The sequence below is a fragment of the Amphiura filiformis genome, chromosome 7 (assembly GCF_039555335.1).
Source record: "Amphiura filiformis chromosome 7, Afil_fr2py, whole genome shotgun sequence".
Classification (NCBI taxonomy): domain Eukaryota; kingdom Metazoa; phylum Echinodermata; class Ophiuroidea; order Amphilepidida; family Amphiuridae; genus Amphiura; species Amphiura filiformis.
Window position 1 is genome coordinate 69179382 of NC_092634.1, and position 25489 is coordinate 69204870.

The 25489-nt window shown below is 36.2% G+C and overlaps 1 protein-coding gene across 1 annotated transcript; it reads left to right on the top strand.

Annotated features, from left to right (window-relative positions):
* The first annotated feature begins 213 nt into the window (after window positions 1-213).
* On the top strand, window positions 214-13287 carry LOC140157545 (uncharacterized). The gene is made up of 5 exons (XM_072180776.1): window positions 214-307; window positions 1685-1933; window positions 4297-4459; window positions 6215-6357; window positions 12329-13287. Exons 1-5 carry the CDS (start codon window positions 241-243, stop codon window positions 12496-12498), a joined length of 792 nt encoding a protein of 263 aa, XP_072036877.1. The 5' UTR covers window positions 214-240; the 3' UTR covers window positions 12499-13287.
* Window positions 13288-25489: the final 12202 nt, after the last annotated feature.

Consider the following 25489-nt stretch of genomic DNA (forward strand, 5'->3'; position numbering starts at 1 on the left):
GACTATAAACCCACACTTTTCCGATTATGAGTCGGAGTCCGGTTTTTGTTTTTGTATTGTTTTTTTTGTTGGTTTTTTTTTGTTGGTTTTTTTGTTTTGCTTTCTCAATATTTGAGCACAAACACCGCCATTTCGCATTTTAGTGCACAGTCTTTAATGTGGTACATGTATATATAATCAAACTTGAATCTCTGATACTCTTTTCAGACTAACTTGAAAAGAACATCGGTGGGCTTCACTATGGGGCTTTTACAGATCTTAGCAATCGTTGGTTTGGCATGCCTTGGTAGCGGATATGCCGAAGATGGTAAGTTACATCACCCAGTTAAAATACTGCGCCAAGAAGTATCCTTACACTTGGAAAAAATCTCAATTTCAAAACCAACAAATAACGCAACAAAGATACAACACAGTTTCTTAAATGAAGCTTTTAATAAAGCAGTTTTTATTTCAGTTTTTACTTCCCTGTATTTTTTATAACTTTCATTTTATGTGTCAGTTCTTTTGTTTCAGTTTTCTTTGTTCCTTTTGTTTTAAATTAAAGGCACGCATAAACTAGCCATTCACTGCTCTTCAAACTTCTTCACTTCTTCACTTTTAAAACTGGGGTGTCACAATGTGCCGGATTAGATAGTGCATCTATATTTTAAACAAATAAATATACCCAAATATTGTTTAGTTTTAAAATCAGGATTTTTCTTCCAAGTGTAAGGATACTTTTTTGACGCAGTATATCACGTTTAAATTTATTCAAGATCATGAATCTTAAAACTGAATATAATTGAAGACAGAATTTAAAAAAAGACTAGTTTGCGTATGACGTCCTGTCAATCAGACCAAAAATGCCGTACTGCGGAGGTCAGCAACCTATCACGCCGCGCCATTGCCCTGACGTTAGACGCAAACTAGTCTTTTTAATCCGGTCTTCTATTATTTTATCTACCTTCAAGTAAACAGCTGATTATCACGTGATGTCGCCGTTTTGACACAGTGTTTGGTTGATCTTTATAATCACCCTGTGTTTTTTTATGTTGTTGTCATGTAAACTATGTACCGAATTAGTATAATTAAAAGTATAATCATGAATCCAATATCATCTATAATACCTCTATGATTACTATGATTACCCAGCAAACACAGAACGTTCTCAAAAGATTAGAAAATGTTGCCAGAAACCCTTTAAATGTCAGGTTACTTATAAAAAATGTTCGTAACATTCAAAAACATTATATAGTACCTTAATTGTTACAAATATTCTAATATAATGTTACTTCAGTGTTGGCAAAATATTTGACAAAAAATGTTTGCAAAATATTTGACAATAACATTTTCAAAACATTTTCAAAAATAGGGTTGTAGTGTGTTTTCAAACAAAACTTTTTAAAACGTTCCATGACCATTATATAACCCAATATTGGCTGCTATTTGAGTGTTTTTAATAAATATACCTGAATATATAATAAGTATGTTATTCAAATATCATTACTGAATCCAAACCCCAACCTATTTAAAACTATCCTGTTTGCTGGGATAAGATATCCCTCGTTTCGCTTGGTATTCGAGGAGCTGGGCTAGTTCCAAATTTGTTTCTTTTCTAGCTTATAATCCATCTCATTTCCTTTTTTTAATGCTCAATTTCTAATAACATGGTTAATCTTTTTAATCTTTCATACAACCGTAACAGTGTATGTCGTTTGTGACCTGAAAGATACTTCCACTGATTATATTAAAGTTTTCAAGGCACCTGCAGATACAGATACTCTTGCCTTCACCGAAGTGTTTGGATACCATTATTGGTCGTCAGTTCGTTCAATTGCCGTCGATGATTCAAAGGGTTGTATTTACTTTGATGAGTTTTATAAAGATTCAGTAATGAAGTACTGTGAAGCAACAGGGACCTCAGAACTGGTCATTCCAAAAGATTCTGGAGAAGGTAAGAATACTATGCTCAGCATTAAAGGAGGATTTCGTGATCCTAGCATCCTCTTTTTATGACATTTTTCAGTAGATATCCACGAAAAAAAGCTTATTTCCAAAATTTCAGTTGATTCCGATTTTGCGTTTGCGAGTTATGCATGATTATGTGTATTACACTGCTCCATAGACAATGTGTTGTAATTTCGTTCTGGTGCACCAGAACGAAATTCAAATTTAACGATATTTTTGCTAAACGAATTAATCTGCAAGAAATATTTGGTACATAAACATTATGTAGCCAGAGGTATCCAGTGGTGTAAAAATCTCAACTTTTTTTGGGAAAAGTGGGGGTATGAGGCTGTGGATCACGAAATGCCCCTTTAATATCAAGATAAAGATGAAGACCCAATTGCATTCTGAATACGAGTAATGTCCTTCTGATATTAATTATTTTTTTTAATTCGCGATATGATACAAATTTTATGGCAAATTATTAAAATTTGATATTTAAAAGTCTGATGATATATATAGTTACCCTCTCAGCCAAGCGCAATTGGGAAATGGTATTCACGTTATGTTTGAAGTCGATTCTAGACCAAATTTTCCGAGGAACACGATCCCAGTGGGCCTTTTTGAAAAAATGTGCCCAAAATGCCTTTTTGCGGGGTGCTCCCATTTTAGGGGTCAAAATGTGTTTTTAAGCACTCTCTGGTCAAATAGGTATATTTGGTGTCTATTTATATGTTTTCAAGCATTACAAACCGATTCCGATAATGTTCAAATTCACAAATAGCTGCCGTATGTCCAAAAATCCAAAATGGCGTCCAAAATGACCCTCTGAACCAAATTGTTTTAAATATAAATGTTTACACAATATATTCTTATGATTGTCATTAAATTTCCACTATTTGGACACAACATGCACAACGAGCATACTAAACCTCATTTAAGAAAATCAAAATAGCTGCCATGTGCTTGCAAATCCAAAATTGCAGCTAAAATGCTGTGTTATTATGTTATTGATCACTTTAACATTTGAGTAACGTTGGTGTCGTTTTGATTTTAATTGTTCAGCAAGGCAAGAATATTGTCAATTTGAAGATCCAAAATGGCTGCCGTAAGCTTAAAATCAAAATGACGCCACTTAAGATACTTTAATGGATTATCTTTACATAATGAAATGCTATATATGATCCTGGTGGGCCTTTGTTATTATTTTTTTTACGAGTCCTCTTCTGAACTCTCTTCAATCAACGGAACTTCTTCGTCCTCTGAATCCTTAGAGTCGCTGATCAGATCATATCCCCTTAGTTCTGGATTTCTGGAGTCGGCCTGCCGTATTTTCCTTCCTTGGCCTGTTGTAAACTATGTGAAGGACCCGATAATTCGATACTGAAGATTTTCCCCAAAAGACCTACATTTCTCGGTGTTTATGGGAAAAGGCCTATATACCTCACTATTAAGGTTCAAAACTTTCATGTGACTTTCACCCCAGCTACATATAATTAGATTTATACAAGTTACTTTAAACATTGTGTATTATATCGCGAATTTCAGATTTCAGAAGGACATTCCTCGTATTCAGAATGCAATTCAATGTGTCTGATGTGCTCCCATGTCAAGCATGTCCCACAATAAGAAAAAAAAGAAATACTGTGCAAACATTGCTATCCGATTCCTTAATTCCACATAATTTAAGCAAAGTCGCGTATTTCCAATAGCCGGAATAAGGTTTGATCCTAATCATATCCCTAGCCCTATCCATAATCTAACCATGACCCTAACGCTAAATCTATGGAAATACTATTTTCATGCTCTCACTCTAAACCCTAACTACATTTCGGTGATTGGACATCAGTGTTTATCAAAACGTTTGAAACGCAATGGACGTCGACCAGGCTCAGGGTCATTCAATTCTCGCTATTCACAATATTAAGGGCGCCGCCAGCGGTATGCGATGTAATCGTGATGTATCATGGGAAAAGGTCGACATCCAAGTCCGCGCAATACGAATATTACCATGCTATTACATAGGAACACGTGACAATATTTTTTAGTTTGTCAAAATAAAGGTGTTACACGCGAATCGATACTCAATAATACTTAATAATGTAATTTGAAATGTGCACAATTAATTTTTTTCTCTATCGATTTGCGTGTAATACCGTTATATTGACAAACTAAAAAATATTGTCACGTGTTCCTGCATGGTAATATTCGTATTGCGCGGACATGGATGTCGACCTTTATTGTGAATAGCGAGAATCAATGATCAAGCTAGGCTAAAATGGTATTAAAGCATGCTGGCCTATGTGGAAAGTAAAGATCAATCCCAACTGCCGCTACTAAAGTAACATTTTATATTATTTTGATGAACAGATTATGTAGAGCACGTCACCCTAGATGAGGCAGGCGACACACTCTACTTCTGTAATTATGCTGGTGATGTCTTCAAAGTAGACCTGACCGCCGCAGATCCATCTACTACTTTGCAAAAGATAGCCTCACCAGGCCGCGTTCTTAGCACAGCCATACATGGACGGTGAGAATTTTTTTTATGTTTTCCTTAAACATGTATCATAGAATAAGGGCCGGACTTTGCTAGATAAGATACTGCCCTAAGAAAAGTGGCGTAACTAGGGTTGGTAGCGCCCCTGGCAAGAAACAAAATTGGCGCCCCACCCCCCTCACCCGTAGACGCGGGCAGTGGCGCAGGGTTGTGGCGCCCAGGATACATAATGCCCCCCCCCATCTTTGTTTCTCCTAACCACTAAGGTATAGGACATTTTTTTGTTTTAGCTATAGCTCCCTCTCCAGAAGTTATTTAATTATATTTGTACTTGCTCAAGTATCATTTTGTGCAAACTTTATTACACAATTTGTTGCCGTTCTTTATTTAAGTGCTTAAAACGGGCTAAAATAAGACTATAGCGCCCTTTCCAGGCTTGTCTAATATTAATCTCCATAGACTTTACATGTGAAATTAAAGTGTCCATAAAAAAAGAACGGCGACAAATTGTGTAATAAAATTTGCACGAAATGCAATTACGTATGCAATGCACTAGTTTTTGTGAGGGGGCTATACGAAATATTTGTATGTATTATAATTATGTATGGTCTTTTCAAAAGAAAATGTCCATCTGAAACATAGGTGCCCCCCCCATTCTTGAATCAATTGCGCGCGGAGTGCTCGAAATTGTAGACAAATAAGGCTTACCACTAATTAATTTTGGTTATAGAAGTTGAATAGCTGTCTTTAAAATTTTGACTTTCATCGCTTGGAGGGGCGCATAATTGATGCTTAATTGGTCAATTTGGCACCCTCTAAGGGTGGCGCCCGGGGCACGTTGACTCCTCCCCCATGCTCCCCTAGTTAGGCCACTGCCTAAGAAGATTTTCACGGCATCCCAGAATACAACATGTGCTGTACGTGCCACTTATGTTATGTGACATTTGACCTTTTTCAGCCAGACCAAACCATAACATATCATGTACATCTATCAGGATCTACCCTATTGTTATGTTACAATAGCCTTCCGAAATTTACGTGCTGAAGGTTGCAAAAGAGAAGCTATGTTGATATCCGTATCAAAAAATGACTTGTTGCCATATTTCATTTCAAATTCCATTACCCTATTTTGTCGTACATTTGTAATGAGTATATGAAGATCACCAGATACTCATAAATACCATACAAAACCAAAGTCGCTGTAGAATTGCTGCGGTAAAGCTCTTCTTCGCGTATATGTTCAATGTGAACTTGCATGCAGCAGGAACAAAGGTTTCAGGCTGTTTTGCAAAAGCATAGTGCATTTTGGTGATGTGGTGATAAGCTTCTTTGTTTGTTGCGTGAGTGCTCAGTAGATCTATACATACTTAAACAAAGGCAAAAACGCTATTTAATACAATAGTATTGTACTATACAGCGTATTGATCATTTGCCCCAGTTGTCCCATTTTTGGTCTTCAATGCAAATGACTTTACCAGAACAAATGCGAAGCGTGGAAAAAATTGCAATTTTGAAGCTTAAATGAGTCAGAGGTAGAACAGAACAATAATTGTGGCATAAAACCGTACCAATGCAAAATGCACATTAGAATTGATTTAGAGCTTTTAGTCCTTCATGCGTAGGTTCAGTAAACCGTTAAAGTAATATCAATTTAGAACAAAATTGGTGTAATAGGGTTGGGCAAACATTATTTGGCAAGACTCAGATGGGGTGGTACAGGGGGAGCCAAGCGTTTTATGGCACAGCTTTTGGTACTTAATAGTGTTTTTGTATTGTTTCCATTTATAGATACATGTATATGACAATATATTATCAGACGGGTTCGGCTTTTGGAACGCGTGATATCCGAAAACTTCATCTGGACGATCCATACGAAGTGACTATAGTAACATCTGCGAGAAATATCGATGGGTTGGTCTATGACGCCGGAGGTAATTCTACGTCTATAATGAAAGACAAAGATAAAAAGACTAGTTTGCGTCTGACGTCATCTGTCAATCAAAGTCGAGCACGGTTTGTTTACAAGTGTCGTGATGATATGAGTTGCTGAACACGGCGGTAAAACCGGGCGCCTTATTGTTAATTTTGCACCTTCAAACATACAAACCATCTCAAAAGTTAGGTCTTTATACTAGGAAACTTTCTTTCGCGAAGGCACCATGTCAACAATGCCTAGAAAAGTTGCTTTTTGCCTTGTAAAAGTACGTACTTTTTCGTCATTCACTGCTATTCCTTTTTTCCGATCAGCACCATATAAATCGACCTTCCTTTTACGCGCTAATTAACCAATCAAGGATCATAGAGAATTTGATTGACAGTGACGTCAGACGCAAACTAGTCTTTATATCTTTGTCTTTCATTATAATTGTATTATTTTGTTTATTTACGGATATATCTGTATCTATTATCTAGATCTAGATCTAGATCTGTATCCATATTCTTATCTATATCTATGTGTATACCGCATCTAGAACATTGAAGAGGGCAATGTTATAAGAAATGACCGCCAATCGGCCATTACGTCGCGCTTGCGCCACGCACGGGGATCCCAGCTAACACACTACGTATTCACGACATTCGCGGACGTAACACTTAGGTTTTCATCTACGTTGTAAATACGTAAATCTGTGAACTCGTATTCGTGTTGTGACTACGTTATTTTCGACGTTGACTTTTGCACGTTAATATAACGTCATTATGACGTTGTAATGACGTTGTTTCGACGTTGATGCAATGTGTTTGACCAGACCTGGTGACAACGTTTGAATAATACGTTCAGAAACGTTACAAAAGTACGTATCTGAAACGACATGGAATAGTTTGGATGTTGAAACCATGGAATGTAAATTCTTCCATTACAAGGAGATGGTTGTCCAGCCAAAATGTCTCTATCGTGTCGTCTGACGATTTGTTTTTAGGCGTGAAACTCAGAGTAAAGACTTCTATTCCTGAAGTTCTTAACTTGAATTTTCACAAGCTCTCCCTTTTTGGAATTGAGCATCATTGTTGCCGGATGTTAATATAATATCATAATCAATGAACTGACCCAGATACAACGTCATCTACGGACGTCGTTAGTACGCAAATTTATGACATTGTTTCGACGTATAAAGCACGTAATTACAACGCCGTATAAATGTCAGGGTCTGACCTCGATACAACGTAATCTACGGACGTCAAAATTACGTTAATTTGTGAACTCGTATTCGCGTTGTGATAACGTTATTATCGGACGTAGCTGTAACGTCGTAGTGACGTTGTTTCGACGTTCACAACTTGACGTCGAAACAACGTCAAAATGACGTTACATTAACGTCCGTGAATAACGTTGTCATTACACGAATACGAGTTCACAGATTTACGTACTTACAACGTCCATATGTTACGTTTATTCCACTTTATATAACTTTTAGACGACGTTTTAACAACGTAAAATTGTTAGCTGGGATGTGTTAAGGGGTGGACCATTTTAGCACTAATTGTTTTGTACAATTTTAGTTTCAAAGAGCCACAAATTGGTGAAATGAAGGACCAATTGAAGGCATCCGTGGACAAGTTTTCACTATTATTGTGACAATTTATATTAAAACAGAGTGTCGGGTGTCCAAAGCATAAGCAACAAAGCGACTTGTTTAATTTTATCCATATGCAAGGGGTTGTCTAACGGAAATGTTCCCCATCACTTTTTACAACACAAAGGCTCAATTCGTCGGTCGCAACACATAGTGGCGTACGTGAAGGGCAAAATACGTCTCCGAGCAAAACGTTTTTGAAGGATATGCTACTAGTAACGGAGTCGATACTCCTCCACTGTTATCTCTCAGTAGCCCGATTCCATTTAAAATTAAAGTTCAAGGTTCAAACTATTAAACTGTATCTTTAATAGTATACACGGAATAACTATTATAGGATATTAGCTAGCTCTAAAGCTATACGCCACTATGTGAAACGGAAAATTTGGAAAATGGCTATACGCCACTATGTGTTGCGACCGACGAATTGAAGCCATTTGAAGGTATTCCATTTCTGTTGGTATCAGCAGCGGAAGTCAAATCATGCATGGTGTTAATAAGGTGTGATTCACAAGAATGACGTTTCCGGAATCCATGTTGTTCCTGGCAGAGGAGATTATGGTGATCAAGATGATTCATGACTGTAGAATGTATAATATGTTCCATGAGTTTGCAACATATGGATGTAAGGCTAACCGGTCTATAATTCAAGGGATGAGATTTGTCTCCTTTCTTGAAGATCGGGCTGATGTTAGCCTGGAGCCAGTCCTTAGGAAGCTTCCCTGTTTCTAAAGATGATCTGAAGATTACGGTAAGAGCAGGGGCTATGACCTCAGCAGTTGTTTTAAGAATCCATGGTGTTATTCCATCATTTCCAGCTGCTTTGTTGATCTTGAGATCTTGTAATAGCTTCTGAACGCCTTCCTCCTTAATCTCTATCTCAGGGATGCTTGGGATGTCGTGATCCCAGGACGGTGGTTCCGGTACCACACCAGGCGGTTCCTCGGTGAAGACAGAATGGAAACAGGTGTTGAGCAATTGTGCCTTTCCTTTGTTGTCCGACACTAGCTGATGTCCATCTCTCAAAGCCTGAATGCCACTGTTGTCAGTTTTCATGGACTTGATGTAACTATAAAATTGTTTTGATGATTCTAAGGTAGTGTCTTGTATGAATTTCCTTTACTTTTTCTTGATCTCACTTCTAATTTCCTTGAAGGCAGCTTCCGTTTCAGGGTAGGATTTTTCCTCATTGAGTTGAAAGCACGTTGCTTCTGCTTGTATTTCCTCTTGAGATTCTGGTTTATCCACGGAGAACGTATGTTCCCGGAGACCATCTTCGAAGGGACGTTGTTGTTGACAGCCAGCAAAACGCGTTCCTTGAATTCAGCCCAGAGGTTTTCAGTGGTCTCACAGATGTTTTTCTTCACAAAATCACTACTCATCTCCTTGATCTCATTCAGAAGACCTTCAACATCCGCTTTCTTATACAATGTGGTTTACATTTGTTCTTTTTGGCCCTGGTGTTGATGGTGATCACGGGAATGGCATCATGGTCACTCATGCTGGGTATGTAGGTACATTTTTCCACAAGCGAGGGATTGGATGTCATTAAAATATCAAGAATGTTTTCAAGTCTAGTGGGTTTCAATACCAACTGCTCAAGTCCAAAATCATTAACAATATCGATCAGTGACTGACAAAGACCAGAGAATTTACCTCCTGCAATGACGCATAGGTCAGGCCAATTAATGTCCGAGAGGTTGAAATCTCCACCGATCCAAATATTGCTATGTTTCTGGATGTCAAGTTTGTTGATAGATTCCCGCAGCTTGTCAAGATACGCAGCGCCTGTGGTCTGTGGCCTGTAAAAGGCACCGATCACGAGTGGTTTAGAGCCTATAAGGTCTACTTGGAGCCAAACGATTTCCCTCTCTGTATCGAGGTCACACCTGTGACTGGCTACCAGGTTATCCTTAAATGCGATCATGACACCTCCATGAGCAACACCAGTACTTGGATTAATATGACGATCCTTCCTCACCGCTGTATAGCCACTGGGAAGGAACGAACTATTACACACCGAATCATTGAGCCACGTTTCGGTGCCAATGATAACATCCGGTTGTTCAATCTCAATGCAGACAGCTAGCTCGGCTTTCTTAGGGTCTACACTTTGAAAGTTAACAACCAAGACTTTCAAAAAATCAGAAGGGCTAATATGGGTGCTAGTCTTTTTGGTACTAGGTTTATTTGGTGACGAGGAGGCAAGTGGAGATTCGAAAGAATCTTCAGAACCTACCGAGCCTAATCTGGAGGTGTTAGTATCCAGGTTTGAACCTGTACTACATGTAGTGCTAGAATGAGACAGTCTAATCTCACTGTTGAACAGAGAAGAGGCAAAGTTGGGAATGCCGCAATGGCAGCAATACCAAGTTTCCTTACTGTCAAAATTGTCATATATGACAGAATGCATGCCTATGCAGTGGATGTGATACCACTTATCACATTGGTCACAGGCGATGGCCATTTGACCCCACTTGCATGCCTTTTCACATATAAAGCAAGGGAATTTTGGAGGCCCAGGATTGGGATGACAATCCCCTGCCTGGATAATTGATAACATGCATAAATAAGTCATAATTAATGTGGTACGATTACCAGTTCTGACGTTCAAAACAGCAGAAGTTCTCTTGATATAGAGACCTGGATAATATTTGAACATGAAATTTGATTGAAATATTGTATCAAAACGATCATATATCATCATGTATGTATGAGCAAACATCATCTAAACAACTGTCTATAGACATGGAATAAAGATTTGTATCAAAACGAGCATATACTAGTATATCATCACATATCATCAGAATAAACTTCCATGGTCATGGACATGGATTGAAATATTGTATCAAAACGAGCATATATTGTATCAAAACGAGCATAGAATGTATCAAAACGATCATTCATATCATCATGTATCATGTACGAGCAGACATCATGGGCATCATCTGGACAACTGTCCATAGACACAGATAAATGGTACATAGAAGTATAAAACATGAAGTATCCAGGCCTATCAAAAACATTATATTGAACAAGACTATCATAAATAGCAGTGTGACTACTATAATTATGTAGTTGACATGGTTGAGAAATATCATGAATACGATTGATATAAAACTAAAACAAAATATCATACATATGGCAAAAACACTCACTGTAATTTTGAGTTCCATAATAATATAATGGAACTCTATCCACAAAGGCAAAGGAACTTTGGGAAAGGTCACCCCACGCCCCCGGTACTACTCGCTACCGCTACTCGGTTTTTTAGGGGGATTGCCTGCTAATATATCGTGCATTCCATTAGAATATTTAAGTTCCATTCAACTGATTTCAACAAATGATGTCTTTTATGACATTACATTTAAAAATCAGAGCTATGGGGTACAGCTAGACATTGATTGCTGGTTTGAATTTTGGCATATTAGTGTTTGTTTAGGTATGGGTGGACATAACTGGTACATTATTTTTTTTCCTATCTGCTTTTTATCTACATTTTATATCTATTTCTATATATGTAATAGGCCTACGTATGCACATTGGAAATAGCTTATCCAAACATCACCTCTGAACACTGTGCACTTTCATTCTGGACAAAATTAAGTCAACTTTTCTAGAAACAAAATACAGTGTGTTGAACTAATAAACAATTTTTTTTAGTTTAGACTTGTCGCAGTCTAAAAAGTTCTTATTATTAGTGTTGTTTTATTATTATTATTATTATTATTATTATTATTATTATTATTATCATTCATTATCATCATCATCATCATCATCATCATCATCATCATCATCATCATCATCATCATCATCATCATCATCATCATCATCATCATCATCATTATTATTATTATTATTATTATTATGTGGTAGATATGGAACAAATCTGTATTTAGCTTACGGACGTATTATATCAAATCAATGCGCCAAACGTGTAAAGGTGATTGAATTCCGGTACAGCTATACGACTACTTGGGGCAATGTGGTGTCCTTTGGAACTTAGTTTTCTTTGATATTAGCATGTTTTAAATGGACCCGAATTTTTTTTTTTTTTAAAAGCCCTGTGAAAAAAGTTTACTTTATGGTGTTTTTCAATGGAGAGCTGTTTATGCTTTCCGCCCTTACATGGTCTTTACAAAGAACTTTAAATAGCTGTATAATCAACAGACCTGATGAACCTCTTCAGTCATGAAACTGTTGAGTGTTTCGGGTAATATCCGAGTTAGACTTAAACTGATGACACCTGGGGTGATTTCTTGAATGTGTATGTTCATATGTGCATATCTATTATCTACACCTAACTATGTTTTTTTTTAATTTCATACAGCTGCAGAGGAAGATGATGCTCTATATTTCGCTTGGAGCAAAGACAACGATAATCAAGTGATAAGCCGATACGACTTCAAAACGAACAGCGCTACGGAGGTGTCGGACACATATGTCGGGTCAAATTATCTTGCAGCGTACAGCATCGCCCTTTTAACGGAGGCCTATTGATTACTGATCTTTATACTGGCTTACATACATTACCCAAATCTGGTAATGCGAAACCCACTCCTGTATCCACTTCCGGACTTGATGAGTGCAAAAAATTTCACGAAGTTGAGGTGGTTTAAAAATCTGACCATTAAATTAGTGTTCTCCGAAAAGTGTTTCGAGAAATTCATTCATTTCTCAAAAAGTATAAATCTCAGTTTAACAACTTGCGTTTAAAATGAAAGCCATTATTAGGGGCTAATTATCGTTGTAGTTATAGTTATCATTATATCATTTATAGTAGATCTGACACAATGTAAACATTTATTTGGTGTCTAGAGTTTATAGTCATTAACGTTTTTTTACAGATCGCTCTGGAATTGCATGTTTATGTTTCAGCGATTGCTGTAAAAAGAGTGATATGTTTCTGAAAAGCGTTTCCGCTTGGAATGTAAATACCTATATCTTACTGTCCTTGATTTTATTTATAAGCTCTTTTATCGACAATGTACAACATCTTTTACTCACCATAAGGGTCACTTGCCTTAATCCCAAAATTTAAAACAATATCTGTTTTTAACCAAACAAATAGCCACATTCTTTCTCTAGACTGTATCACAACTGTGTGCTGGAACCGTTTATATAATGAGTGTCTTGTCGTTTGTCGGGTTTTTAGGTTTGTTGGTTTAGTTTTTCTCTCCAAGATATAGTATATCATGATATAGTGCGGGGTTTTTCGGGTTTTTTTTTCATTATTTTGGCTTAAAATGGACATAAACACTTTTTGAGGTTAATACTGATATTATTTCATTGTTGGTAAAAAGAAAATAATAAACTATATAACTATGTAACCATTGACTGATGAAATTCATTTCTTATAATCTACTGTCGTAAGTTGCTCATTTCTTATAATCTACTGTCGTAAGTTGCTCATTTCTTATAATCTACTGTCGTAAGTTGCTCATTTCTTATAATCTACTGTCGTAAGTTGCTCATTTCTTATAATCTACTGTCGTAAGTTGCTCATTTCTTATAATCTACTGTCGTATGTTGCTCATTTCTTATAATCTACTGTCGTAAGTTGCTCATTTCCTATAATCTACTGTCGTAAGTTGCTCATTTCTTATAATCTACTGTCGTAAGTTGCTCATTTCTTATAATCTACTGTCGTAAGTTGCTCATTTCTTATAATCTACTGTCGTAAGTTGCTCATTTCTTATAATCTACTGTCGTAAGTTGCTCATTTCTTATAATCTACTGTCGTAAGTTGCTCATTTCTTATAATCTACTGTCGTAAGTTGCTTATTTCTTATAATCTACTGTCGTAAGTTGCTCCTGTAGGCATCTCAAGTCCCGCTGCAATCAAATTTGAAGCCGTATCAGTGCCAAAAATGCTGAATGATAACATGTACCCCCTCCCACACAACCCCACACACTCAACACCCCCCTCACACCCTCTCTGCTTTTACTTTGCAAGTAAACACAGTAAGAACTCAAGAAATTATTTTGTAGTCTTACAAGTCAAAACTAAATGTGTCATTGTCATGCTATTCATTCCAATCACAGCTGTAGGTCTACTAATTTGGAGAAATAGACTAGTTCTATTTTGGAAATGGGTGCTTATTTAAGCATGAAGCGGCAAGTTCGTGTAAAAGCTGGCAGCCAAATTGTTTGATTAATTTGGGTATGCCGAATTCAAATAATTTTGTCTGCCACGCTGAGACCCCCCAAAAAAAAAAAACCCGACAGGGGCAAAAATTAAACACTCCATCTACTAAAAAGCATGTTAAATTTATTTGGCTGGCTCTATAATGGGGGAGCTAGAACCGCTTAGGGTGCACCCCCACAGGACCAAACCAAACCAATTTTTTTAGGTTCCTAAGATGACCCTAAAACATAATCAGGATGTTCCCAAACATATAAACCAAATCGACCCCTATAGAGGCAAAAACGTGACCTTTGACCTTTTTGTTTATTACTTGAGAACAATACGTCCTAGATATGTCAAACTATACATTTTCTGAATCCTTGTGACTAGGGAAATACATTGGAATGGTTTTTAATACAATTTGATCAAGTTTAAAATGTTGACCTTATGCAAAGTTCGATGACCTTTTACCCCCCTTGGGGCCAGTTTATATTTTTGGAAACATCCTGATTATGTTTTGGGGTCATCTCAGGAACCTAAAAAAGTTGGTTTGGTTTGGTCCTGTGGGGGGTGCACAGAAAGTGGTCCTAGCTCCCCGAGTACTGAGGATTATAGAGAAATATTGTGATTACAACGCAGTCAAGGTGCATTCGGTATGTTGTTAACGCCAGAAAAATGTGTGTAAACATAACAAAAATTTGCAGTCAAAATGGCACTTAGATGTTTAAATTATTTTGAATTTTGGCGCACTACATGCAGACATCATGGATTCCTTTGTTCAAAAATAAATAAATCATATATCATGGGGTAGTTGGTACATCTGAAAATATAGAGAGACATATTCAGTTTAATTCAATTTTATAAGAAATAACACCGTGGCCCACCGGACAAATTGCAGTCGGTTTTCACCAAGCTAAAACATCAAAAAAGTGTATAGAAAGTATTACACATACAAGTAAACTGGCCTCAAAAAAGAAACTTATAATTTTTCACAAGGTCATATCTTAAAATCCTCTCCATAAAATGAACAAAAATTGAACACAGGATTACTTCAATACTCTAAAATGCACTGACATGCAACACCTTCCTGGACCACATTCACAGCGCAACAGATTTATTTGGCTGGGTTCCAATTATTCGCCTGTGAATGTGATCCCGGAAGCTGTTCTGTGTCAGTGCATATTACTGTTGTGTCAGTTGGACAACTGCTTGGTTACTCACATGTGTTTAGAGTAGAGTATTGAAGTAATCCTATGTGTAATTTTTGTTCATGTACAGGCGAATAACTGGAACCCAGCCAAAGAAATCTGTTGCGCTGTGAATGTGGTCCAGGAAGGTGTTGCGTGTCAGTGCATTTTGCTGTTGTGTCAGTTGGACAACTGTCTGGTTACTGACCAGTGTTTAAAGAAGAGTATTGAATTTATCCTGTGTGCAATTTTTGTTCATTTTTATGGAGAGGATTTTAAGATATGACCTTGTGAAAAATTATAAGTTTCTTTTTGAGCCCAGTTTATTATAGCATTCATTTTGAAAAGTAGTAAAATACTGCATAAGTTTATCAATATGAAACAACATAAATCAAGAAATGATAATCCCGCTGCATATATACCGGTAACATACGCTAGCTAAAATGGATACATGCCATCCCTGCTAGAAAAACCCCATTACGTTGACATGGCCTTAAAAATGTTTACCCCCAAATAGCAAGTGTCGGGTTATAAATTTTCTTTCCATGATCTAATTTTCACATATCACGGTCAGACGGGAAGACCAACCAACCAAGCCATGTGTAATAACCATTGCCCTTCTCCCCTGCTGACCGTTGTATGTAAAAATAAGATTAGGGAAAGAAAATATATTACCCCGATACTGGCTATTCGGGGTTAAATTTCTAAGGACATGTCCACGTAATGCTCAACTTCTCATCCAAACACATGCACCTGTCAATCTTACCCAAGTACATATAAACTAAAACTACTCCCACTACACATACGTGATCAGTAGAGAGCCGTATTGCTGGAAAGGGTTAGGGTTAGAGTAGGATTAAGGTTAGGGTTAGGTTTTCCGGCAAATACATTCATCGTGACTCTCTGAGCGTGTTTATAGTGAGCCAGATTATCGCAGGAGGATGATAGTTCATAAGGTCACAGTCATGCGAAATATGCGATATATCACCAACAGCTATTTTGTTCATTGTAACGGATGGTTCCTGTAAACTGATTCTAGTAAGACGGTCTGTAACTAGTAATGAATCGTCTTAAAAATATTTAATATCCCGAATTATACTATGCCTACCAGTTCCATGATATAACCATTTGATGTAGAATATTTGTTATACCAAGTTTACTATTGAGGGCTTACAGCCAGAACCACCATAGAACCACCATGACATTCTGAGAAAAACTAGTTTGAAAGTTTGATCACAGCTGAAAAATCAGAAAATCTAGCATATAAACAATAATCTTCAGATATTTGTTACCAGCCAGACCCACATATATCCAAAAATGGCATTCTGAGAAAAACTAGTTTGAAAGTTTGACCACAGCTGAAAAATCTGAAAATCTACCATACAAACAATAATCTTCAGATATTTGTTACCAGCCAGAACCACATATATTCAAAAATGGCATTCTGAGAAAAAGTAGTTTGAAAGTTTGTGCTAGGGTCTCATACTTATTGATTCCATGGGAGGGTCACAAAATGGCCAAAATTGGACATAGCCGGTTCTGGCATAAAATCATAGTAAGACTGCTAGTGACAGAACTGGACATCTACTATTTTTCTATTTTATTTTACAAACACGAGTGCTGCTTTGAATTAATTATTATTATCACCATCACAGGCTATTGTATATACAGGGTGTAACAATAAAATTTGTACAATTGCATTTTGACTTCTCAGGAAAAAACTAAAAGAGTTACGGCACAAATGTTATATGCAACAGAATCAGTAATATCTTGGCTAAAAGAAGACGTTTAGTTGGTTTCTTTATTAGCTTGAGTTCAAAAGTTATGTTCGATTAATTAAATCGTCCAGAAAACGTGTTGGGCCACTTTTGCCCTATTAGCGTATATCAAGTTTTAACCGTAGATTGTGCTTATCGTGCATTTAACATCAAAGAACTGACACAAAATAATTATAAATGATGTTTCTTCATATAATTAACATGAACTTAGTAATAATATGATATCCTTTAAAATCTATAAATAAAGTCATGAAATTTCGTTCAAATTATCTTATAAATAAAGTAATTTCTTATATCCCTGAGATATCATTGGTAAAACTGAGAACAGTTTTTGCACCAATAAGTATACAGAACAATAAAAAGAAATTAAGTTCAGCTGGGCTTCTAGCTGTTCTGGGGCGACCACTATTGCCAGCATTTCTGTTAACAAATTTTACTTACTTCTCATAGTTAAATATAATTGTATGCCTTGATGGAAGACGTGACTTTGGAAAATGAGCTATAAACAATCTTATGGTGTCTGCTTGACTCCATGTGCTATGTCACAACCATAAAAATACGCTCTTCCAACGTGAATTGGTGTTGAAGTTGTTGAGCTGCAGTCACGATTTCTAGTAAATGAGGTTGTTATGTCAGTGCTTAGCCATTGTTTAAATCGACCTATCATAAGAGCACCGTCCAACTGGTCCATGGTTCAACTCTATTCAGTCACTTTTATAACACTTAAGCATTATTCAGACTTTTTATTGTACGTACAATATTGTATGCAACATATCTACGTTGTTTAATCTATTGCCATTCTATTTCCAGTAATGTTTAAGTTCTAACGAATGTTTGATGACGTAAAATCGATAATATATTTCTACTAGATATTACATGTAACATATTATCGATTTTTCGTCATCAAACATTCGTTAGAACTTAAACATTACTGGAAATAGAATGGCAATAGATTAAATAACGTAGATATGTTGCATACAATATTGTACGTACAATACTCGGAGTCTGTGGAGCGCTTTAGACAAAAGTGGCCCAAGCGGTTTTAAGACTAGGTTACATAATTGGCTATATCTTCACTTGTATACCTACGATTTTATTGTAACAAAGCTTATCGGGTGGCTAAAGAAATTATCTTGATAGACATATAAATATCAAACAAAAAATAAGGCGGCATATTTGTGTCATTCTATTTTCAAAATTGTACAAATTTTATTGTTACAGTACAAAGAATGTAACTTATCACGCTGGGGAAAAATACGTTAAACTGGACACAAAAGTGGAAAAACCGCTTATGAACATAAACACTATTGTACGGTGATCCTGAACTGTCTATGGAAAAACACACAGTAAAATACTATATAGAAACCTATGTAAAACTACAAGAAACTTTTTAACGTGTAAGCCTATGCAAAAGTGCAAGAAACTTTTTAACACGTAATCCTATGCAAAAGTACAAGAAACTTTTTAACGTGTAAGCCTATGCAAAAGTGCAAGAAATTTTCTAACACGTAATCCTATGCAAAAGTACAAGAAACTTTTTAACGTGTAAGCCTATGCTAAAGTGCAAGAAATTTTCTAACACGTAATCCTATGCAAAAGGACAAGAAACTTTTTAACGTGTAAGCCTATGCAAAAGTGCAAGACATTTTCTAACACGTAATCCTATGTAAAATTACAAGAAACTTTTTAACGTGTAAGCCTATGCAAAGGTACAAGAAACTTTTTAACACGTAATCCTATGTAAAACTACAAGAAACTTAAACCGCCTAATTTGCAACAGATCCGCTTCACAACCTTCAGCACATATGTCAATGACAGATACTGAGATAGACATTGACATTCATACACACAAAAAAATAAATATTTGCAATTAAGGGCTGGGGTATGAACGTTTGGAAAGTATTTATTTTGGGACATTAGAGCACATCAGACATATCGAATTGCATTATGAATACGAAGAATGTCCTTCTGATATCAAATAATTTTGATTTTTGAAATTCGCAATTTAATACACATTTTATGGCAAATCATTAAAATTGATATTTTTGATATTTAACAGTACTCGAAGTAAACTTTATAAATCTGATGATTTATACTTAAAGTGTATGTAGGTGGAATGAAAAGCCGACGATCAATTGAAAATTTTGACCTTTCGTATTGAATATATGGATTTTTTTCCAAAAACAAAAAAAAAAAATTAGGTCTTTTTGGGAAAAAAATCCATATCTTCAATATGAAAAGTCAAAATTTTCAATTGACCGTCGGATTTTCCTCCCTGCTACATACACTTTAAGAATATATCATTAGATTTATATAATTTACTTCGAGGACTGTTATATAAAAAAAAAAAAAAAAATATCACATTTTTATAATTTGTCATAAAATTTGTATTATATTGTGATTTTCAAAAATGAAAATTATTTGATATCAGAAAGACATGCTTCGTATTCAGAATGCAATTCGATAGGTCTGAGGTGCTCTCATATCCCACAAAAAATACTGTCGAAACGCAATAAACGCTCATTCTAGATCCCTTAAAACTCGTGTTTTTGAACGATTCCGAACTTTATCAAATCTCACCAGTCTTCCGAGATTTTTCTGAAAATGCCGTTATAAAATATTTTATAGAATCCCTTTCCCTTGACGAATTTTGACGGTGTTTGAAACTACTTCCAGCATGGAGATCGTACATTTTCATAGTGTATTCAAGTAATTTTAGAAGCTATGCATTGGGGGTAATAATTCACACATAGTAAAGACCATGATAAATTGAAGTTGAGAGTCGAGCAAATTTATCAAGCTTGCGTCTTGAACTCAAAAACTGACAATAATTCTGATTTTATATGTGCAGAATTATATAGCGCAGTGTATAGGTAAAAGCAGTGACCTATGGCGTTCCATGCTAACTCACACCATAGATTTTTGATATTCTATGCTCGAGGTCAGTCACCGGGCTATTGTCAGTAGCCTTAGTCAGAAACTATTAAACAGGTCGGAACAAAATGGCCATGCGTGGCGGTGGATTCAACCTACCATGGCGATTTTTGTCATGAAGATATCGGGGCGATGACACTGTGCGTCATCAATGTTTAATTGTATCCATTCCCCGTGGTTTTAGGTTTGGCTAAAAGAAGTATAAAGGAGAGACCTACAATTACCCTAAGCCATTAGGTGTTTTATTTAGGCGTTCATTTATGCCGTATGGAAAACCACAAGGATGAAACTACGCCTTTTAAGGGAAGGGGTATGAACGTTTGGACAGTATTTATTGTGAGACATTAGAGCACATCAGACATATCGAATTGCATTCTGAATACGAAGAATGTCCTTCTGATATCAAATAATTTTGATTTTTTTGAAATTCGTAACGTAATACACATTTTATGGCAAATCATTAAAAATTGATATTTTTGATATTTAACAGTACTCGAATAAATGTGATGATTTATACTTGAAGTGTATGTAGGTGGGACGGAAAGCCGACGATCAATTGAACATTTTGACCTTTCGTATTGAAGATATGGATTTGTTTCCCAAAACACCAAAAAAAATAGGTCTTTTGGGGAAAAAATCCATATCTTCAATATGAAAGGTCAAAATTTTCAATTGATCGTCGGCTTTTCCTCCCAGCTACATACACTTTAAGAATATATCATTAGATTTATAAAGTTTACTTCGAGGACTGTTATATATCAAAAATTTGAAAAATATCAAATTTTAATAATTTGTCATAAAATTTGTATTATATCGTAATTTCAAAAATGGAAATTATTTGGTATCAGAAAGACATGCTTCGTATTCAGAATGCAATTCGATACGTCTGAGGTGCTCTCATGTCGCACAAAAAATACTGTCGAAACGCTCAAAACGCTCATTCCAGATCCCTTATGGTTAGCAACTATCTTAAACTGTTACGATTAGGTAGTTCAGAGCATCTTGCGAAAGGCAGTGAACATTGGCAAAATGTGCATTGATCATTTCAAAGCGAGTGTGTAGAAGAATACAAATATCACAGATATACTTTTGTAGGTCCTGTGGTTCTTGAGTTATGTTATAAGAAGGCTGAAACAACAACACTTTTGAAAAACGTCATTAACAACAATAAATCAAGCAAGTATATGATTTGTAGATGAACTTTGTAGATGAAAATATAAAAGTGATATTTTCAATAAAACGACGTATATTGATTTAGATAATAAAAATCGATTTTTTTTAGCTGCTTCGACCAACAATACGTCGTGTACCCTTAACCCCATGGCTACCTGCCGATTGGCCAACAAGAATTTTTCATTATCAATTTGACCAATCAGCAACATTGTTAGAATAATTTCACCACGCAAAAAAATGCGGTGAATTATTTACACACCTCCATTTTGATTGGTGATTAAAGTGAAGATATCATAAAATTGACCAATCAGAGGCAATGTTAGATCATCAGGTAGTGCTCAGGGGGTTAAGATGAAAATTTGACAAACTAATTAAATGGGTAGTATCGTGGTCTGCGGTGGTGAATATTAACATTCTATGAACTGTAGTCGAACGCACAAACCAACTTAACTTAGATGTATGCGATGAAAAAAGTTGTTGTTTTTTGCAATTTTCCCAAAAATGTCATGTATTTTTTGTCCGAAAAACCGATGATTTAAAAAGAAACGCTGTAAAATACTATTTCCTGCATGTTTACGTGTCCGGCTGTACCTGACTGTCGGGTTCCGCAATTTCGTATACCACCTCAGCGTCTAAGCTCTAATACAACTTGCTATCCACATGCACATTTCGAACGGCGCATCTAGGGATGAGTTTATTTACAGGCAAAATATAACCGTGCATATCGTGCAAGAATGGATACAATATAGCAGATGTTAAAATACGGTAAAAGTAGATAAAATTTGAAACAGCTGTACCAGATATTCATTTCTTGTTTATAAATATTTAAATTCATGATATTTGTTCGTATCGACAAGGAAGTAACATTGCACTATTTTTCTCAATTTTTTTTGTTGAGGCTACTTTTATTAAGAGCACAAATCGCTCGGTATAAATATGATTTCACTTTAAACATGGCGGACTTTAAAGATAATACTTTTATGCAAATTTGTAGAACTCTGAAATTGTATACAACATCACGTAATTTTACTCAACTGTGTGGCATTTTATGAAATTTGAGGCAGCTGTGTTAATATCTATCATAGAACAACTGGCCTTTCAATTATAAATGGATTTGCATTAATTTTAAATGAAAAGTGCATGCCTCCATACACCCCCCCCCCACACACACACACACACACACCCACACCCTTTTGTCAGTGGGAGAAAAAGATCAGTCTGGGAGTTGACGATTTGGTATGTTAAAGAGAAAGTGGAGGAAACTGATCGGGTCAAATAGGAAGTCGGCAAAACTATACAAAAAACGACTGAATCAAACATTATCTTACTCTTCAAACAGAACCATCTTTTAGGCTTTTGACAAGCTTATGTCCAGGAGATTTTGCTCAGGGTATGGCGCTAAATTGACCGATTAACACTGTTGATACATACATCAGTCAATTAAGTGCCCACTCCAAACAGTTAAAGTAAAACCTTCGCGTGCAATTCAGAGTAAAAAGTCAAAAGAAACCATTGGGGCCAAAAATTGGTATGTTTGCCTTGTGCACAATACTTTTGGGTTTTTGGAGCAGTGGGAGGAATACGGCATCTGCACTTTCAAATTATTTTAGGTATTGTTTTTTAAATACTTTTTAAAAATATTTATAAAATATGTATATTTTAGCTAGCTATTTAGTTTATAATAGAAAAGTTAATAACATTGGTGTTCTAAGCTGAGAGTACTAAATTAAAAGAGGTGTCAATTCGATCACAAAACTGAGGACAGTGTGAGCTCGGGACCTTCTGTCAATTTATGTCAATTGTAAATTTGTATCGAATTTTCTCGCCCATCAGTGTATATTTTTTTCAATTCGGACAATATCCAAATTGATAATATCTGTCAATGTCATCCGCTCACCTTGGTCTGGGGGCGGATATTTTATAAATCAATTTAGAAGAGCAGCAACGACACCACTTGCATTACATGCCAGATGTTAAATCTACATCATATACAAAATTTGAGGGAAAAAGAATGAGGCGCTTTTATTCTAGGAATGTTTTTCTATAGCTGGTGTTTACATGTAGTTATATGGAGAGAGTGCCCGTTGAGGGCGCTATACCTCTATTTTGGTAACAAAAATGCACTTAAAAATGACCCATGTTATTTTTCTGAAATTTTCAGGGCATGTAGTAAGAACATGTAGAAATATAATCAAGTAGTTACTCAACCTGCTCTTCTCCGAAAAAATAAAATGTCCTATAACTCAATGATAATGAAACCTAGGTGTCAGCCCTCCAATTTTATTTTCATATCAAATTTAATCAGAAGGTATGAATGAATTCATATTATCACAATTGGTTAGTATGCAGTTTACAAAACTGAATATTACTTCTTCTCGTGAATTTCATTTCAGAAAAATCTTTTGTAAGCAGTAAGGTGAAATGGTCAATAGTCTAATGGTTGCTCAATATGAAACATGCATCGCATACATCTAAGTTAAGTTGGTTTGTGCGTTCGACTACAGTTCATAGAATGTTAATATAGTGTGTTCTATGATAGATATTAACACAGCTGCCTCAAATTTCACAACATGCCACACACACGGCCGTTCGCCGCCTATGCGTGATGTCTACATTTATCTATAGCGCCCTCAGTTTTGACTTAAGGAGTCTTATTTGGTTTAAGTGGTGTTGGGCGATACAAAGAGTTATAATTTAAAACTACCGATACCAATTAGCACACAAAGTATAGCGGTACTGTTGACTCAAAATTCCCATACCGCCCAACCCTACATAGTTACCGAATGTAATCGGTCGCCGATAATGGCGACGAAATGTCCTTTCGAAGTTGAAAATAGCCCATTTTGATCACTAGAACAGACCCACAAAAACACTCCCAATTATATTTTATTAATTTTTCAAGTAAACCAGAAGCTTTAGATAAAAATGCTATCCAAGAGTTACCGTTCACACTCCTTAGATGCTTGATAATAGACAACTTATGTCCGTACACCATCACTAAATCCAATGCACAAAATGCGAATCATACCGTACGGTATAGCGTATTTTAGTCAGAATATTGGAACATAAAAACAGTTAATAATCATCCTCGTTTTATTTACAAGTAAAACAGATGCTAATGATAATAATTTGTGCGAGCATAACAGTGTCACAGTCCATATACTTTGCAGAAATGATATGACATGTACTGATAATACACGCACTATAGCCACTATACTGTACTACAGTACATGTACATGTAAACTCTACATAGAAACCCAAAAGTATAACATGTAGTGTGTGTGCGCCGACTGAAATCATTGTGAGTTGCGATTTTGTTGTCAAACCCTTACGAAGCATTAATTTGGTTCATGTGAGATACGTAACGATACGCTATGACTTTTCGCTTGTTTTTACCAATCTCGATAAATTCTCCATGTTTTATATTTTGTCCTTCCGTAGTTCTTTACGATGCCGAAATAGTGTATTGGTATGTTCTGATATCATCGTCGCACTCTTCCGAAGAACCAATTAAAATGTAACGCTACGCGATGAGTTTTAGCTTGTTTCAACCAGCTACGTAACTAAATGCTCTACGGGCCAAAATTTCCGATAAAATTCTACATTACATATAATTTTACGTACCGGGTTCCGTAGTAATTTACGGGTTCCGTAGCAATTTACGGGCTCCGTAGCAATTTAAATTACGGGTTCCGTAGCAATTTAAATTACGGGTTCCGTAGCAATTTACGGGTTCCGTAGCAATTTACATGTTCCGTAGCAATTTACAGGTTCCGTAGCAATTTACGGGTTCCGTAGCAATTTACGGATTCCGTAGCAATTTACGGGTTCCGTAGCAATTTACGGGTTCCGTAGCAATTTACGGGTTCCGTAGCAATTTGCGGGTTCCGTAGCAATTTGCGGGTTCCGTAGCAATTTACGGGTTCCGTAGCAATTTACGGGTTCCGTAGCAATTTACGGGTTCCGTAGCAATTTACGGGTTCCGTAGCAATTTACGGGTTCCGTAGCAATTTACGGGTTCCGTAGCAATTTACGGGTTCCGTAGCAATTTACGGGTTCCGTAGCAATTTACGGGTTCCGTAGCAATTTACGGGTTCCGTAGCAATTTACGGGTTCCGTAGCAATTTACGGGTTCCGTAGCAATTTACGGGTTCCGTAGCAATTTACGGGTTCCGTAGCAATTTACGGGTTTCGTAGCAATTTACGGGTTCCGTAGTGAAATAGTGTATCGGTATGTTCCGATATCATCGTCGCACTCTTTCGAATGACCAATTTGGTCCGTGTTACAAATG